Here is a 20,609-nt window from a genome sequence, read left to right as displayed (position 1 = left end):
ATTTAATTAAAAAAAGTCATTTTACAGTATACTTCTTATAGATAGCCTATTTACATTTCAGTGAACTGTAATACAGCACCATGAAAAAGTTTAGCCTACCTACATGCGTATGTTTTATCTGCATTTTGGAGACATGTTATGGTAAGAAGCTAAAGTTACTAAAATGTATTTATTCGAAACACTCGGGTTTCTACCCACATGTGGAGCAGGATCTGATTACCCTTCCGGAGCACCGAGATTACCCCTAGTTTTTGGTGGGGTTTGTGTTGTTTATTCTTTAGTTTTCTTTGTTGTGTCGTGTGTACTATTGTTTGTCTGTTTGTCCTTTTCATTTTTAGCCATGGCGTTGTCAGTTTATTTTAGATTTATGAGCATGACTGTCCTCTTGTATCTTTCGTCCCTCTTTTAAGATCGCCTTAGATATATTTTCCCTTTTTCCGAATTTTCGGCTTTTAAGTATTTACAACTTTATATTTGATTTGGCATTCCAATTGATTTAATTCGTGGTCAACTTTATGTACGTACATCGGGCGTGCACAATTATATCTTTAATGAGTTTTAAAAAATTTGAATGATTAACGTAACGTGTATTAAAAAATGGATACACTGTTTAATGTAAATAAAGGAAGCAGTAGTATACCGCTGTTCAATATTATTAAATAGATTAAGCGAAAACAAATCCAGGTTACAAACTAAAACTGAGGGACAAAAACCAACTATAAGAGGAAATCAACTGAACAAAAACACTTAACTGTAACATTTACATAAAATTGCAAATGTAAGTAAGGAATGTGTTAAATAGACACCAACCCAGCCAAAGAGAAGAATATAGTCGAAGGAAGGCCACAAATGGGTCTACAACAGATGCAAGAAAATCCAGCATCCGAATATATTATTGACGGCTGTACCTTTATTTTTAACATTTTTACCTGTTATGTATGTTGTTTTGTTCATGAATAGTTGTCAATACAATAAAATTCAATGTGACTGTCATACAAGTGAGAGGTATAGCTAGCTTATTCTCAGGTTTTATCCATCATTGTCCACATAAAGAACTGCCTGTACCATTTCAAAAATATAATAGTTGTTTTCGATTCGTTTGATGAGGTAGACATTTGTTACGGGACTTTCCGTTTTAGAATTTCCTGACATTTCGGTATTTTGTAATATATCTTGTTCCATCTTCGTCTTCATTTTTGGCTTGTTTGAAGAGTAATCCTTAGATCCGATCCGAACAGGAAAACGCATACAAATATAATGTTTGTCCATCTTTGATTCCAAACCGTCAAAGGGTGTTAGTTTTAACTACTGATTGGTGTATATTTCATCTGGATGGTGTTTAAATACTACAATGTATAACCAAAATATATATGTTAAGACATGCCGAAACTAACTGTTCAGTAAATATATTTTGTCGATATTTTTACGGTCTCTGACAAGAATCGATAATAAGCAAAAATAATCAAAATTTGGAACATGAACTTTATCTTTGACTTTGAACATATTTTCTTTTGAAGTATACCAAAGACCCGAAGTCAAAAGAACCCTGGGTCTCTATCACTTATGGTTTGCAGTTAAGATATACATTTCTTAATCAACTTCGTACTTTACTTGGCCTTTTAAACTTCTTTTGATCGAGCGTCATTGATGAGTCTTTTGTAGACGAAACGCGCATCCGATGTAAATTCAAAATGTTATCCAGCTATCTATTATGTGTTTATTTCCTTCTAACACAGAAGAATATAACTCTGGTATATTTCGTCCCTCGTCAAATGTAAAATATATTTTCACACAGACCCTTCTAGGATAACAAAATGCTATATTTGTATGTCGTTCTATATAAATCAAATGTTTGTTAACAGATAAAAACAATTATCATCCTTTTTGTGATCTGTTGCGGTTTGTTTTCGGGGCTAAATCTATGTTTAACCAAATTAACGTGTTAGCAAAATTTGTATTCAAGACTCCATGGAAATATACTTCAATTTTATGAATCCGTCAGCCTTAACTGAACAAGTTTATTCTATTTCAATTTTATATGTTTATTCTCCATCTATGATAGATTTATTTAATGAAAATATCTATAATTTACAGCGATAGATTTACCACATATAGAAGGAGGAATAACAGGTAATGTTTTAGAATTTAATTGTTCAACTGGTCAGATACCATTAGGACAAACGGTTGAAATTGTGACAAATGGTAGAAGTCAGTTTACGATGGCACATTTTAACACTACGTGTATTCAGAAACATATTAAATGTAAACCAAGCGAGTGTTCCTGTACTTCTAATTGGTTTCAATGGAAAATAGAAATAGAAAACCCAACTATCACCTTAAAAGTGCAGTGTTTGATGCGGTACCCAGAGAATAAAAGAGATACCGTTAAAGCGACAATTGCATTCAATGGCAGCTGTGAGTATAAACATAAAGACAAATTATATTTATACATATAATCTGTTTAAACATCAGCTCAACAATGTTAGATCTGTAATTGTGCTTTTTCAAAGTTTTTTTTTATTCTTCCCAGGTCAGGATTCGAACTCATGCAACTGAGATATCGTGACACCATATCGCCTTGTACTATGCCTGACGCGCTAGACCACTCGACAAGCAAGGCTTCACAAAAATAAAGCTGTCGGTGACCCATTTAAACTGAAATACTTAAAGGAGTTTTAAAAGCAGCATTGTCTATTGCTTTCATCCATCTTTGGGCTTTTAAAGAGGGGCGAAAGAAAAAGGCTACGATCTTCATTATTGGGAACACTGTCGTTACAGAACGTTTGAAGAATGGGAAACATTTGTAATTTCTCTCCCGGATAAATGCCTTAACATTCTCTCAATGGAATTGGTTTGTACTTAGGTTGCAAAACTGGCTGTTAATGAATCATGGCCCGTTAGGACATAACTATTATACCTATGTAGTTATCGTTACAGTTTACACATATTCTGTCTATTTAGTTAGAATTCCTCCTTTATTTATACATGGCTTTTAAATGTTGAGGTTGGGTGTTTCTAACAAAGTAAAATCTCGAGTCGAACTTAGATTGAACCAAACTAGTAAAGTATTGTTTGCATTTTGCGTAGAAACTTCACTTAAGAAATACATTTTTGACTTCATTCATCAATATAAGAAGACTCAACAGGTTGTTTAATCCATCAAAAATCTTTCACAGCGTTTAACTTATGCATCGACAAAAACGAATAAACTTTTAATTACACAAACACCTATGCATTTTACTATGTATGATATAACATATAATATATGTACTGACAGATATTACCAACTCCTTATATATGTTTTCAATTGAATATATTTAAGTTTGAATACTTTAGAATGATTAATTGTCCAAAAATTACCCTATTTACAATCTCTTTTGAAACAGGATGGTGGGATCGCTTTATTTAAATAAATTTCAAAAGGAAAATAGGAAATGTGTCAAAGAGACACCACCCCGTTCAAAAGGCATATAACAACTGAAGGCCACTAATGGGTCTTCAATCAAGCGAACAAATCCCGCACCCGGAGGCGTGCTTTAGCTGACCCCTTAACAAAATGTATACTAGTTCAGTGATAATGGACGCCATACTAAACTCCGAAACATATATAAGAAACTAAAATTAAAAATCATACAATGCTAACAAAAGTTACTATGGGACACATTTATACTAAAAATGTCACTGTTAGTATGTAGGTAATATTCAACAAAATCTGAGATAGGACAGTTCTCAATTGCGTAAGTAGACAAGACTTAATATTTTTCGTAATATATGCATGGTGTCAAATATATTTAAGTGCTGAATATAACTATCAAGTCGAGTTTCGCGTGGATGTCTTAACTTGAAAAGGTGAAATAAAAAAAAAGTAATGGAATAAGTTGGTTCTAAAAAGAGACAACATCAAGATATGATTAACAAAATAATATTGACAAAATTTACAAGATGTCAAAAAAATAAATGAATTATCATTGTTTGACCTAAATCAACTTATTGTAGATTTCTGGGATTATACTACCTATCAAACATTGACAACACAGGGAATAAACGTTGCCACTATAACAAAAGGTTTGTTTTATCATTTGATAGAAAGAAGCATTTATATAAATTAAAAACCAATAGAGCATAGAGCAATGGAAGGTATTTCCAAATAACGTTTTTAAATAATTGATAAGATACTACTTTCGTTTAACTTAAAGTTACTTGTGATATGCAATTATAGGGTTCTTCATACTAATTTCGAAAATATTAAATTTGTCTATACTTATGTCTGTATAAATGGAGAACCTTTGCTACTTCTGTTTATTCACCTCGCTTCTCAAATGATAGGTTTATTTATGCCTATTTGAAAATATATTAATATATATATATATATATATTTACACAATTGAGAACATGACCTTGACCTGTGACATTGACCTAGGGTTTTTTCAGAAAAGACCAAAGTATCTCAAATAAAAATACTTTAGGTTTTTACGGTTGACGGTTTACGATTTAGAAAAAAAACATGAGGACAAGGTAAATTATTTTTGTAAACTTTCACCGGATCGCTTCGATCCAAATCAGCCAAAAATGTCTGAAGATGTAATAAACAAATATAAAAAATAATTTTATCGAGTGTTTGGAGAGATAATACTAACAAAGAAACGTATTCGGTTAAGCGGGGTCAATTTCAAAAATATGCAACAGTAGTATACCGCTTTTCGAAATTCATAAATCGATTGAGAAATAACAAATCCTGGTTACAAACTACAACTGAAAGAAACATTCTAATATAAGAGGAGTAGAACTATAAGATAACAACTGCCATTTTTCTGACTTGGTACACGAAATTTAAAGAAATATGGTGGGTTTAACCTGGTGTTGCGGCTAGCCAAACCTCGCGCTGTAATGGTAATGTATAATTTAACACTAAAATAACAACATGACAGGAACACAGTACATATAAACGAAAGAACATTCAGCACAGAAAAATACACAACAAAACATTTCAATATGACATTTTAACATGTTATCAAAAGTATCAGGCGTATAATTCTATACACTATAAGTGCGTTTAATTTAAATACGACTCACCAGTGACGCTTAGTTCAAAATACAAAAATGTAGTAAAGAAAGCCAATCAAGTATAAAGGTGATGAGCGTTGATGACCAGAAATTCTTAAAAATTGGGCCAACAACAGCTTAGATATATATGCGTGGGATAAGAAAATCCTTAGCGACTAACCACAGAATAAAAATGAACAACGTAAACCAAAAAAACAAAATAAAACAACACATACACAGGAAAAAAGAACTATGAATTGTCACAGACTAGATAAAGCTACAAAATAACGTCACAGGTAAAAGTGATTTCACAGGTAAGTTTTCTTAAAGTTTGATATAGTTCAAAATCAGTTTGTAATTATGGTGTTTGATGTGTAATATAACAATTACACTACAAAAAACCGCATAAATTGTGCGATATCATCTACCAAACATATAAGCGACATTTTGCGAAACAAAATCTACACTTATTAAATATATGTGGCGGAAGAAGACGCCAAAGGAGCTAAACTGATAGATTTATTTCACACGTGAAATTGTACGGTTTTTTTTTAAAGTTTGTAATGAAACTTTCTATGTAAGAATTATAACAGATAGGTTTTGATTGACACAATCTGAGAAGCAGTTTCTTCCATTGTTTCCCCAAGTTGAAGGTCTAGTGCACAAATTCCTTCAGACATCAGGCAAATTCAACTGGTTTTACTGCTGCTAGACCTCTAAAAAGTTGTTTTATATAAATCTTAAAAACCTACGATCTGGTAAGGATCTTTTATTTTTTATTGACATTTTTACCTTTTGTGTCTGTTTGTTTTGTTCACACATTGTGTCAATATAATGGAATTTTAAGCGACTGTCATACAAGTAAGGGGTTTATCTAGTTTTAAAACCATGTTAAATCCATTATTTTCTGCATAGCAAAATGCCTTATCAAGTCAGGAATATGACAGATGTTATTCATTCCTTTTAAATGTTTGAGCTTTTGATTTTGCCATTTGATTAGGAACTTTTCTTTTTGAAGTTTCCTCGGAGTTCAGTACTTTTGTGATTTATTTTTTTTTAGATCAAATTGATTATGTCTGATTAAAGTTTGTAAAATGGTGAATATATTGCATACTTTTTTAATATGATTCTTCGTCATAGTTTTGAAAGGTATTTGTGTTGAAAATATTTGCAGTGATTTTTTTATATAGATAAACAGCTGCTCATTCGGGGCACCCTGATTGACAAAAAACATACTAGTCAGTTCCTTAATTTCCAGAACACGTAAGACATTCCCCATCAGTTATACATATTGATTTCAATATTGTAACTCTACTTTAGTATCCTACCAGCAAAGACGTCAGCTTTTTTGTTGACATAAATTATCATTGTTTTCACTTGTAAAGATTTTCTACCACAGGAATAGATAACCCTGGTTGTATTTTCAAAACTATTCGTAATTTTGGGTCGTACATGTGAATGCCCTTTAACTTTATTCTTGGCATGTCGCTATTGACTATTTTGTAGATAAACGTAAATTTGGTAAAGGGCAGTAGCTATAAAATTTATGTTCACAGATTTGACTCAAATTTTCATATTTGATTTATAGCAATGTAAAACATCTATGAAAACTATTGTTACCAGGTCATGAACTCGATAATATGTGGCTTCGTTTCGTGTGTATTTTAGTCTTGACGCCATCTATCTTTTAAGTATCGAGTTTACCACAAAACACCTCCGATGACCGTATAAGCGACATCAACATTAATATAGATATAAAAAGATTAAGTAACTCGTGCAATTATATTTTTTCATGGTCTATTTAAATTCATATTATAGATTTATAATATATCTTTATCATCGTTTTTACTTGTATAAGAATGTTTTGTCGATGGAATCAGTCAATCAGATGGTTTACCTTTGGTGTGTTTTCAATGTTGACATTCTTTCCTCTTAATAACTTTACATAGACAATTTATGCACTAACCGGCACTAACTAAGGGGTTAATTAGGTCGAATTATTCTTCCAAGTAAATTCAATATCAAAAGTTTCTTATACCGGCGTCATACATCAGCGTATATTTCTGACGTACGCCGGGCGTGGTAAAAATCATGTACGCTGCCAATACGCTAGTAATTTTAGATGCATTCAACCTGTCAATCATATCTGTATCGTGCGTACAACGAGCTTTAAGCGTGTATTGGGCGTACGATAAGCGTACCTAAGCGTTTATCGGGCGTTCAAGTAACGTTTGTTTGCGCGTGCCTGGCGTTTGTCCAACGTAGATGGAATGCACCCTACGACTGAAAAAAATCTCTTGAACGTATTTGAGACGCGTCCCGGTCTTATTTTGGACAACAATTCGTGCTTTCGTCGTGTTTGGGACGCTTCATAATGGGGTGTTTGTTAAAAACACACCCGCGTACATTGTACGTGTAAGATAAAGTCGAACGATCTTAAAGCGTATACAACGTGCCCAAAACGTGTCTCAAACTGAACTGAAACGTTTTCAACCTTTGCATTTCGACGTACTTCAAACTTATCTAACCTGTGTTTAACGAATGCTTAGCATTCCTCTTGTGTGCAACTAACGTTAACCGACTGTTAATTTTCTCTGTATGTGTAGTGCACGCCGGTCTATACGCCAATGTGTGACGCCGGCATTAGCTTTTTTGACAAAATTGAACCATACTGGCTGCTAAAAGCGGATAATTATTTCACTATTTAACTTCAATAAATGATTGAACATAAAAAAAATATTATGCTTCGTAGTGAAAATAAAAAGATGTGGTATGAGTGACAATGAGACAAATCTTCTCTCAAGTTACATTATATAAAAAGGTTAACATTCACATTGCAAAGTACGGCCGTTAACACGGAGCCTTGATTCACATAAAGCAGCATACAGGGCCACACAATGACAAGTGTAAAACAATTCAAACAGGGAAAACAACGGTCTAATTTATATAAAAACGAGCAACACTTACTAACCACACCAACAAAAGGCGACATCTGAACCACAGGCTCCTGACTTGAGACAGATACATGCAAATGTATCGGATTAAAAATTTACCAGAGAAAAACTCTCACTTGGGAAAAATGGCGGTATAAAAAACAATGGTTTATTTAAATAAATTACTTTCGTTGTTAGTGGTGCGGATTACATTTTTTACAAAATCAGTAAATTTGTTCTGCAGAGCACGAGTGCAGAAGTGAAAATATCGTCATACTATATACTTATAAAAGGTGTTCATATTAAAAAGTAAAATCACAAAAATACTGAACTTTGAGACGAATTAAAACAAAAAATAAGTAAACATTATGAAGCTTAGAAATGGAAAAATATTAAATACTAAACTTGTTCAAAGGGTATCTACACGTCTCAATCTTCAAAATCGGTTATCTAAAAATACTACCATCGCTAACATTTTTAACAATAAAAATCGTAGTTACCCTTCTATCGATAAGTGTCATGCCACAAAATTACTTACATGTCCCCGTCTTTCCACCAACAATACGGTAAGGTCCACGTTTAATTGTCGCACATTTTCTTTGAATTTTGAAACTGATATATCTTGAAAAACAAACAGTATTATTTATTTACTCACATGAAACAAACCGGGATGTGATATTCAGTACGTAGGAGTATCTAAACGCACTCAAGAACATCTGTATCGTTTTAAAAGACCCAATAAATTCAAAAGTATCATTAACCAACACCTTAAGAAGCACAACCATCCTTTTAAATATTTAGCAGTTCAACCTTTAGAAGTAAAAAATAAGCAGCCTGGTGAATCTCATTCAAAGTTTGTACGATCACGGAAAATAATTGAATTAAATTGGATGAAAAAATTACAAACAGTCTACCCTCTCGGTCTTAATGATAATATCATGGAAATTGGTAATACATCTATAACCGATTCCGTTAACATTTTGGGTATAGTTTCTAAAACTGTTCGTAAAAGCCGTTCTCACGGCCGTAGAACAAATCGCAATCAAAGAAAATTTCGGACTAATCATACCAATATTTCGGACCTAATTTCTATTTCAAAAAACAACGGAAGACATTATCTGTTAACAAAACTCATTACCGGTTAATAAGTTAAATAAACTTTTGGAGGATTGCAACACAATTCCATATAGCAGTCCTTAGTATGAAATGGTTCAAATTATTATGGCATATTGTTATTCTAAACTATTTCCCAAAATTGATCGCCCTGAAGATCATAAAAAGCATTTTATTAAAATAAAGTATGTCAATAAAGGTTTTGATTTTGTAAATATTGCCGGTATATTTAACGACCATTCTGTTACAGAACAAATTCCTGGATATTACTGAGTTACCTCTTATTTGTTATATTTACAAGAAATCTACCCGGAAATTTGTGTTACATTATAGTCAACTGTGTAAAGATGTTAATATCAGTGAAAATACAACTACTTCATGTAATTGTAGTACCTCCGAATATATTTATGGACCCATTTCCCATGTTATAACAGGAGATCTTAACATCGTTCAAGACCGAGAGTTAAAATCATTCCTCAGTAAAGGACCTAAATATCGTCCTCCGTCAATTTTTAATTGGAATGAGTGTCTTAATATCATCCACGACTCACTCCATACTTACTGTATGAAATGGATAAAACGGGAAAAAGCTGACAAAAAATCTTTGGACTCTTTTTTTAATTCAGTAATGAACATTTTAAAGAACATTTTACTATTAACAATAACCACAAAAAACCTATTTCTCGCATCAAACATAAACTAAAAGAACTAGCCATGAAATTTGTTTTTGTCCCGGCCGATAAAGCTGCTAATAACATTATTATTGTTTGACGTAAATTTTACATTGAGGTTCTGTAAAAAGAAATCACCAATTCACCAACATTCCAACTGACTCCATTTCAGAAAACGACATCTGTAACAAACATAAACTTTTAGCAACCGCTTTACAAGCAGAGCCAAATACAATGAAAGTCCCAACTATGTACTGGCTTCCGAAGCTACACAAAACACCTTACAAATATAGATTTATTTCGTGTTCAAGTCATTGTTCCACTACTAAATTGTCTATTCTTCTCAACAGCACACTTGGTACAATTAAAAATCTGATAATAAATTGTTCAAATAAGGCCTTCGAAAATAGTGAAATTAATTACTTTTGGAGTGTCAAAAACTCGTTGGAAGTACTTGATAAATTGCATGCTTATATTGGTGATTTTGAATCTGTTCAAAGTTTTGATTTTTATACCCTGTATACCACATTGCCTCACATTCTCATTAAGAAAAAATTCACACAAACTCATTAAATGGGCATTCAAAAAGTCAGAATGTGAATATATATGTTCAAACTCTTTTAGGTCATTTTTTAGTAGCAATAAACAAAAAAACTATGTCAATTGGACATGCTTTGATACTATATATGCCCTTGAATTTTTACTAGATAACATTTTTGTTCGCTTTGGGAATTCCGTATATCGTCAGATTATCGGAATTCCAATGGGGACTAACTGTGCACCACTTATTGCGGACCTGTTTTTGTATTCCTATGAGTTACAATTTATGACAAAAGTAAGCAAAGACCCATATAAACAACATCTGATAAACAAATTTAATAATACTTTTAGATATTTGGATGATGTTTTGGCTCTCAATAATGACGACTTCAGTGTGTATATTAAAGAAATTTATCCTGCTGAACTTACTTTAAATAAAGCTAATACTAACAATGACCACTGTCCTTTCCTCGATCTTGATATCTATATCACTAACGGAAAGCTGAATACTAAAATTTATGATAAAAGAGATGATTTTTCATTTCCTATCGTTAATTATCCATTTTTAAATGGTAACGTTCCCTGGTCACCATCTTACGGTGTTTTACGGTGTATATATCTCAACTTGTACGATTCGCTCGTGTATGTAACAATGTTTTAAATTTTAACGAGAGAAATTTATGTATTACTGAAAAATTATTACACCAGGGTTTTCGATATCACAAACTAGTCAAAACGTTTACTAAATTTTATCATCGGTATAAGGACATCATTCGTAAATATAGCTGAACATGCAGACTACTTATACGTTCAGGTATTTCACTTCCAATTTTTTATGGAAATATTCTTCATAAAGCACAAAGGTGTCAGTATTCACCTCAAAAACTAACAAAACCTTTGAATAGACTTATTAAGAAGGGATATTGTTACGATACTGTTGTCAGGTCATTAAAGATTGCATATTTTGGCGTTAATATTGATTCACTTATAGGGTCTTTGCATCGGAACTAGACACATTTATTCAAAAACCAGTTGTTGGCATGACACGGGTTATGTTCTTCTCATATATGTTATGATGGTATGATACTAAACCCCTAACGGGAAGGATTGTGCCTGATGTTCATATGATGAAATCATAATATTTCAGTCAGTTTAATTTAAGTCTGGAGCTGGCATGTCAGTTTACTGCTAGTAGTCTGTTGTTATTTATGTATTATTGTCATTTTGTTTATTTTCCTTGGTTACATCTCCTGACATCAGACTCGGACATCCCTTGGACTTAATTATAATGTGCGTATTGTTATGCGTTTACTTTTCTACATTGGCTAGAGGTATAGGGGGGGGTTGAGATCTCACAAACATGTTTAACCCCGCCGCATTTTTGCGCCTGTCCCAAGTCAGGAGCCTCTGGCCTTTGTTAGTCTTGTATTATTTTAATTTTAGTTTCTTGTGTACAATTTGGAAATTAGTATGGCGTTCATTATCACTGAACTAGTATATATTTGTTTAGGGGCCAGCTACTCGACGCCTCCGTGTGCGGGAATTTCTCGCTACATTGAAGACCTGTTGGTGACCTTCTGCTGTTGTTTTTTTCTATGGTCGGGTTGTTTTCTCTTTGGCACATTCCCTATTTCCATTCTCAATTTTATTGAATTACAGAAATGAATTAGTAATTGTGTCAGTAATCATATGAACACAAAGGACGCTTTGAGATTACGGTTCCAGAAAGCTAGTTAAAAGCCAAATAAATCAATAATAACAAATTATGCATCAGAGAATAAAATCAATTAAAAACTCTTAGTGAATTAGTGTTTTAACGTCATGGACAGTCAGAGAAGACATAGCTTGTACAATGCCAAAATAAAAGTTGAATGTATACATAAGCCTTGTAATTACGATGATTCAATTTACTTATCAACTTTAAGTTGAAAATAAGAGGGTTAATTTTTTTATATATATATTTTGTCACCTTGCAGCAATTGTAAGGGCATAAACGGTTCCCAACATGGGCGTCCGTCTATCTGTCAATCTGCATATCGCATAACAGTTCAGTTTTATGAAGTGAATGGTCATATCAAAATAAAACAAATTGGGACACATTTCATTATTAAGTTAATAGGCATAGATTTCCTTAGCCGTATTTGGCATAACTTTTGGGAATTTCGGATCCTCAATGCTCTTCAACTGTGGACTTGTTTGGCTTTATAAATATTTTGATATGAGCGTCACTGATGAGTCTTATGTAGACGAAACGCGCGTCTGGCGTACTAAATTATAATCCTGGTATATTTGATAACGAACTAACAAGTACAATGTAGTATACATGACAACATAGGATTTTGACCAATATGTCATTGTTAGCTGGATATGTTATAGGTGAAGGATTTTTTTCAAGTAAGTTTGTGATCCTTTAAAAATCTTTAAAAAAGGTACTGAACTCCAAAGGAAATTCAAATCAGAAAATCCCTAGTCAAATTGCAATATCAAACGAATGGAAAATTGCTGTCATATTCCAGACTTAAAACAGGCGATTCCTTATTTAGAAAATGTTGGATTTAACCTGGCTTTATAGCTAGCTAAAATCTTTCACTTGTACGAAAATCACATAAAATTCCATCATATTAATAAAAATGTGTGAGGAAAACAAACAGGCATAATAAGAAAAATGTCAAAAAAAGAGGTGCAGACGTCAACATTGTGTAATCTTAATCAATTTAAAAACAAACTAATATGTCGACAAAGAAAGTATGTTTTTGAATGTACAAATAAAGGCAACAGAAGTATACCGCTGTACGATAGTCAAACATCGCTTAAGCGAAAACAAATCCTGATTACAAACTAAAAACCGAGGGAAACATCAACTATAAGAGGAAAACAATGGAACAACAGAAACACTGATCTCAACAAAAACAAACACCAACATACATAGAAACGGACATTTTGATAACAACTGCTATAGTTCTGAGTTGGAACAAAGGAAGGTTGAAACTAGTTTTATTTCTAGTCAATACGTAAGATTCAGATTACCGAACGTCAAGAACTCTTTTGTACATGAAGGTACGTAAGTCGTGTGACTATTTGTTTACATTGACGACAATGGACTCTGATTTTAAGAATAAAAACGTCCCGGAAATCAAACAGTTCTTGAAAAACAGAGGTGTTAAAACAACGGGTTATAAAAAGAGTAAATTAGTTGAACTAGCTGAAGAAGCGGAATTACAAAAGATTCCCGCCTTTGAACCCGATAATTACATATTCGCAAATAAAATACGGCGAACTGTAGATGGTGTCGAGTTGCCGCATCCCAAGACTGTTATTGATTGTTCTGATGATTTAAATACAATTCCAATAATTGAAGCGTTTGATGTTAATCATTATTTAAAAAACATTTGTAACTGGACAAATGAACGTTTGAAAGGCTATAAAAATGACAACAGTTACCGTCTTCATTCTAATGGACATATCCGTGATGTTAGGCAGTCAAAATTTCACAGCGATATACACTATGTAAAAGCAGCATGTGTACCAGAAGAGAGACAGTCTGCTGACCCGTACGAAGTTTGGATAGTGGTCCTATTTGATGGGTCAATACATTCAGCAGAATGTACATGTGTGGCGTAAGTTCTTACATGAATAATCCGAGTCCGAGGGTGTGGGTGCCGATGGGGTTTACAGAATAGAGAATAATGGGGTGTTAAAATATAAAGAATAACGCAAGAAAATAATGAATAGATTGGTTAAAAAGTATGTTGAAAACAGAAAAGAATAATAATATCAAGAATACAGTTATCAAGTACATGTAATTGTAGAATTCTGATTAGCCATATCTGTTTAAGATAAAAATGAAAGTAATGAGCGAGAAAAATAAAATAAAGATTAAAAAAGATGAATAATCCCATCAAGAATTGCCAAAAAAATGTGTATTTTTATTATGTCATCTGTTTTTGATTTTTAACCTACATGGAATACCATATTATCAGTTCACTCCAAATTACTGTAAAGGTCACATAAAATTAATTTCCATTTTTTTCTCTCTCAGAATTATCACCTTCAAAAAAGAGATGCAAACAAGCGGGGATAGTCAATGTTGATTTTTCAGAGACAAAAGATTTTTTTTTCAAGCAACTTTTTGTTTTTATTTTTTAAATATAGGGAAACATTGTTTTTTGAAAATGTTTAATCCCTCGAGCACTTCTAAAAAATGAATACTTCAGTGTATATAATTATTTTATAGTGGTGATGGAACATGTAAGCACGTGGCAGCACTCCTGTTCGGGATGCAAAGATTTTGTCAGGATTTGTCCGATAGATCGGTTATTTCTGTTACTGACAAGGCTGCTAAATGGGTTAACCCAGTCAGAACATCAGCTCCAGTAAAAATAACCTCTTTAGACCTGAGGAGTGAGCCTACAGGACAACCACCAATCAAACCAACAAGTGACCATTATAGGCCTTCTTGTCATAACATGACACCACATGCTGTAGAAAAAGAAATGCTTCGGTTGATAAAATCAGAAAACTTACCAGCATGCGCAGCATATGTTCTGTCAGATAGCTCTGGTTCGGAGTATGATTTTGAGTGTTTGCCTGTCAACATACTAGATCTAGCAACACAATTTAATAATGATGATTCGTCAGATGATTCACTTGAATCTTTTATTGAGCACATACATAGAAATATCCCTGATAATTATTTCACTGATATATTCAAAAAGACTGTCAGTCAGAGTGATAGTGATTTGTGGTTTTATCAGAGACATGGCAGAATAACAGCTTCCATTTTATATAGTTGTCTTCATTTTTCAGGAAGAAACCCTGATGGCCATCTAGTCAAACTCATTTTAGGTCTTACAAACAGTGTTAATTCAGACTTGCCTGCTTTAAGACATGGAAAAAAATTTGAACATGTTGCTAGAGAGTCTTATCTTCATGACAAAAAAATTTGCATGATAATTTAGAATGTAAATTATCTGGGTTTGTAATTGACAACAACAGTCCTTACTTAGGTTGCTCTCCTGATGGGTTATTAGAGTGTAAATGCTGTGGACAAGGTTGTTTGGAAATAAAATGTCCATATAAATTTTCAGAAGAAACACCAATCAATGCTGCTTGTTTAGACAAAACAAACTTTCACATAGAAAATGATACTCCACTTATGAAGAGAAATGACACATCTCCGTATTACTGTCAAATTCAATGTCAGCTTGCAGTTACTAAACGAAAATGGTGTGATTTTGTATTATTTACTTTTAAAGGTGTACATCATGAGAGAATACCATTTGATGAACAATTTTGGTCTAATGTTTTTCCAAAACTTGCATCATTCTACAGTTCATATGTTCTACCAAAAATTCTGCTAGTATAGAGTCAGAATTACACATTTACCAGTTGAATACTTTGTTTGAAGTTCATTACAATTCACAATATAAAACAGTGATAAAGTTTGGTTACATAATTTAATTTGATTAAACATAACTAAAATAAACAATATTAAACATAATAAATATCATCTTTTATGTTAAGACAACTTATGATATATGTCGCTTTCATTATTTAAAACATTATCAGCTGATAATGTAAATAGTCTCTATTCTTCTAAATTTAGAAAAGACAACTCTTTCAAATGGGAGATAACCTACTATTGTGCATAGACGTGTACATCTGTTAGTTTTGTAATTTTGAATACATGATAAAGCCATATTTCCACTACTTATCGGTTTTTGAAAGAAAATTTTAGAACAGAATAATTCTCTTATTTAAGCTGTTGATTTTTTTTAATTTTAGTATTAACATGAATCATAAAAGAAAAAAAGAAACACTGGATAAAAAATTGCCAATCATTGCTCCTTTAATTAATATATATGTCAAATAAATTTCAAATGATTTATTAAACAAAACAAGTTTTATAACTTTTGAACTAATGGTTTCATCAGGTTACAAAAAAATCCTGCAACCTTAAGAGCCTGATTAGCAACAGAAAGTGAATTTATTGGCATAACACCACTTAAGAATTTATAAGATTTCAGTCTCTGGATTGATCTTTCTACATGTATTCTCAAAGAGGCTATGGATTTTGATTCCTTAATCTCCTTTGCCGTAAGACATCGTCCTTTTCCATGTTTACATGGTCTGGTAAATGGTGGCATATTTAAGGTGGCACCTTTTGATAATAATAAGTCTTTGATTAAAAAACCTCTGTCAGCCATTACATGATCCCCCTTTTCAATCAGATCAATGAATCCACTTCTTTCAGTAATGCTCCTATCAGAAATGTTACCAGTCCATAAGTCAGATATAAACGAAAAAGCTCCATTTGGTGTTATACCTACAAGCGTTTTAAAAGTGTTCTTTGACTTGTAATTTGACCACGTTTTTGACTGTGCTGTTGGGTTTCTTGGTCTCTGCACATAAAATTCAGTAGCATCGATGATTACACGAGTGTTAGGATATTTTCTACGAAATGATAGAGGCATATGTTTTTAATCTTTTCCTTAGATGGCCATTTAATAAGTGGTCCTAAACATTGTGCCATTAAAGATATCCAAGTCGTGAAAACCCTGCTAATTGTTGACTGTGAAACACCAAACAAAAGAGACAACACATATGTGTTTAGTCCTAGCCTCAACCTCAAAAGAGTTATAACAAATTCTTCAAAAAAAGTCAACTTCCTTGAAGCACCAGGTTTTTTCTTATTATTTACTTGCCATCTTTTACCGTCACTTGAGTCGGGACCCATCCAGTATTTCATTTTTGAAGCATGTCCTTCTAATAATTTAAAAATTCCAAAAAGCATTGAAATACTTGGCAGTCCAAGAAAACATTTAACATTACTATTTGATTTAGTCAACTTTTCAACGAGTTTGTCCTTTAGCAGTTCATCTGTATTATTAAACTTCTCATTTAAAACTTTATTTTCCTCTTTGGTAGCATGTAGTTCAACTTGTAGCAATTTAACTTGCTTCCGTAGCTGGTTATTATCTGTCTCATATCTTTGACATTTTTGCTGTGAAAAAAAGTAATAATTATAAATACATAAATCAATGCAAACAATTTATGAAATTGTTTTTGTATTTTTTGTTTACTTAAGTCAAGTTGGTAACAATAAAACAATACAGTTGTATGATTGATTGATTTTTGGTTGCTTAACATTCAGTGGCAAATATTTCATGCATGTTCAGAATGAAATACAGTTATATGGTATAATGACTAAAAAAAACCATTTACATGTAATACTATATTTCAACATGTTCAAGTTGGATTACAAATTTTAAAAGTAAATATATATTTAGTAAAATGTTTGAATAGATCATATTTAATATTGATGTATTAATTTGAATATAAAAGCACCTTGCTTCTTACATTATATAATTTTTGATGTATGAACTGCCATCTAATAAATTAAAACGAATCAATTTTTGATTGAAATACATATTATTTCTATAGTTCATAAGATTAAAAAATATCTTTTACATGGCTTTTGACTCTTATATCCAATGGAGGAATTTTCAATATCAGATAAAATCCCAATTAATTTCGTACCTCTAAGGTGTTGCTATTTTCAATTAACATTACACATTTTTCCTCAATGGAGACATCTTCACTAACTTCAGTGCTAGTGCAATAAGTGTGGTCCAAACTTGGCTTTTCAATGTAGGAAATTACTGAAAGTAAGTAAATATGTACTATTTAAATTAGAATTATTTGACTACAATCAGTCAGGATCATAGACTGTTTGATTTAAAAGAATTAAACGTACGAAATGTGCATGTAATTTAGAAAGTTGAAGTACAAAAATGTAGGTAATCATTTTATAAATGGGAACTAGAACCATATGTTTAAGAGCCATAACTCTCAGAACACATATCTTTTCTACTGGACCTTTAAGACTGTCCACCAGTATACCAGTTGATGGTGTACATGTAGTGTGCAGACAAAATTAATCTGAGACTCATATTTATCTTTGCAAAATACTTTTTAAATTTTTTTTTTGAAGTTTAGTTTATTTTGTGATAAAATAATATTGGCAATTATTTTATCTTGAAATTGTGAAGATAAATTGTTTAAAATTTAATATATGACTTTTATATTTGTATTTTAATTAGAATTATATTATAATTGTTATTAAGTATTGTTTACTAATTGATTTTACATGTATGTGGTCATTGACTGATTAATCCCAATTGTTATTGTTAAATTAAATTATGAAAACCATCCATGCATTTTAACTATAAATATATATATATATACCTATCAGAACATGCAGTCATACAATAGACTGACCCCTATGTTCCTTGGTTCAGTTACATGTACATGTAGCTCCCTCTGCTTTAACAGTACCATGGTGGCACACTGACTATTTAGTCATGACATCATTTTTTATTAGTTTTACTTAAAATTACCTGGAATATCTGGTATGTATTTCTTTTGTCTTGGTACTTTTGGCAGTTGTGAAACTGTAACAATGTTTGCTGGTCTGTAAAATATATTAAAAAAAATATATATGTCTTCATGTGCATACAGTCCAATATTTAAAAAACACTGTTCGTAAACATGAAAACTTTTTTTTAAGTTGTCAAAGCTTATTATCTTGGAGCCTCGTAGACATAAGACGGGTAATTTCCGCCTCTTATAAACAGATAAAAGGGACAAACATCTGTTTTCTACCCCCCCCCCCCCCCCCAACACACACACAATTTTCTTTTACTGTTTCATCATAATAGGCAAACAAGACAAAAATATATTGAAGAATGAAAAAGGAAGAGGACACTAATTTCAACTATTTGTTACTTACTGTGTTGTCAATATCAATTGTTCAATGGGACGTAAGGTACTGTTCTTGGTGTCTCTTGGTGTTCCAGTTTTGTAGTTGTTGTAGGCAAATAGGGTTGGGACTGCATTTTCCTTCGTAGGTCTTCCTTCAATAAAATGACGGGAGCAAAGTGCATGCCAGTGACAATTTGGGTCGGGATTAAACCCTTCCCTTCTTATCTGAGACAACCAGAGCTTCCTTAGTTTAAGATTCTTTATGACTGAAGGAAGTACATGAAAGTCGACGATACATCCATTTAAAATCATATCAGGATACTTTACAGCATTATGTTTCTTTCGTGAATCGTTGGAGCAACCCTCCGCTATGCAGTGAAAATTCACCATGCTTCTTTTCGAAGCTTTACCGCTCAAAAACTATCATAATAATTTTACATGACGTACATTTTATACATGTGTTTTGACACAAAACATGCCCATAATAACGCAAAATCTCGCAGTAAACGTTATCACTAGGGCGAGACTAACGGTAACCTCAAATACGGAACGGATAATCTGAATCTTACGTATTAGTCTAGTTAATTATGTTAAAAAATACCGCCACAATGACAACATTACGTGATAGAAATACAGTAAAACCAAACAATAGAACACTCAGCACAGAGAAATACATAATATAATAGTATAAGTCAAAATGGGGTTTCGACCCAAATTTCATGCATCACTGAACAGAGAAAGACAAATTATCCGTGACATAGTTTCTTCTTTTTAATTTCAGTTGCATCAGATACCAATGATAAATCTGGATATCAAAGTTTGTACATAGTTGCTATAGTAGCCGGTTTCATATTAGTCATCTCTGTTGTATCGATGCCGTATTGGTGTAAGTGTATTTTAATGATTGAGATAAACAGAATAGACTGTTTTAGTATTTCATCACGTAAACATAGACAAAAAGAGTCACCATTTCTCCGATACAAAGGGCAGTAAATACGCATAGTACAAGTACAATAAAATCGACGAAAACAAAAATACTACACATACAACTAGTTACTGAACAACAGAAACACCATTCAAAGCTGTGGCGAAAATAATTGCCCTTTAGAAGTAAGCAGATTTTACTCGATAAGTAGCTTCCGACTTGCTGCTCAAAGCAAATATAAAGCGTTGATACGTCGTTATCCGTTGTGTCACAATCGATGCAAAATGACGGATTTTTAAGCTACGACAATTGTAAAAGAGGGATGAAAGATATCAAAAGAACATTCAAAATCATAGTTCAAAATTAAACTGACAACCCTATGGTTAAAAAAGAAAAAGACCAACAATTACACAATAGCACACTAAAGACATATTAGAAAACTAGAGACGGAGCAACTCGAACCTTACCAAAAAATGGTGTTGTCTCATTACAAAGACAATTGAAAGACGATAAAGGCCAATATACATTCACAAACAATAAACAGAATAAAAAAAGTACAGCCAATTGTTGTTAAGTATTATTATTTGGACCCTGCAAGTTTGCCAATCGATCGTTTATTTT

At 32.4% G+C, this 20,609-nt stretch overlaps 1 protein-coding gene, 1 long non-coding RNA gene and 1 pseudogene across 2 annotated transcripts; 2 read left to right on the top strand and 1 right to left on the bottom strand.

The window, feature by feature from the left end:
• The first annotated feature begins 58 nt into the window (after positions 1 to 58).
• LOC143084347 (uncharacterized) lies at positions 59 to 19,907 on the top strand. Its single transcript, XR_012981017.1, has 4 exons — positions 59 to 141; positions 2,095 to 2,415; positions 3,997 to 4,065; positions 19,845 to 19,907. It is a non-coding gene; the product is annotated as an uncharacterized LOC143084347 (long non-coding RNA).
• Positions 13,397 to 15,673, top strand: LOC143084060 (uncharacterized; annotated as a pseudogene).
• LOC143082123 (uncharacterized) lies at positions 16,096 to 19,631 on the bottom strand. The gene is made up of 4 exons (XM_076257681.1): positions 19,092 to 19,631; positions 18,700 to 18,773; positions 17,840 to 17,961; positions 16,096 to 17,303 (listed from the first exon to the last, which is right to left on the bottom strand). Exons 1-4 carry the CDS (start codon positions 19,451 to 19,453, stop codon positions 16,731 to 16,733), a joined length of 1,131 nt encoding a protein of 376 aa, XP_076113796.1. The 5' UTR covers positions 19,454 to 19,631; the 3' UTR covers positions 16,096 to 16,730.
• Positions 19,908 to 20,609: the final 702 nt, after the last annotated feature.

This window comes from Mytilus galloprovincialis, chromosome 7 (assembly GCF_965363235.1).
Source record: "Mytilus galloprovincialis chromosome 7, xbMytGall1.hap1.1, whole genome shotgun sequence".
Classification (NCBI taxonomy): Eukaryota; Metazoa; Mollusca; class Bivalvia; order Mytilida; family Mytilidae; genus Mytilus; species Mytilus galloprovincialis.
This window is presented reverse-complemented; position numbering and strand designations above follow the sequence as displayed.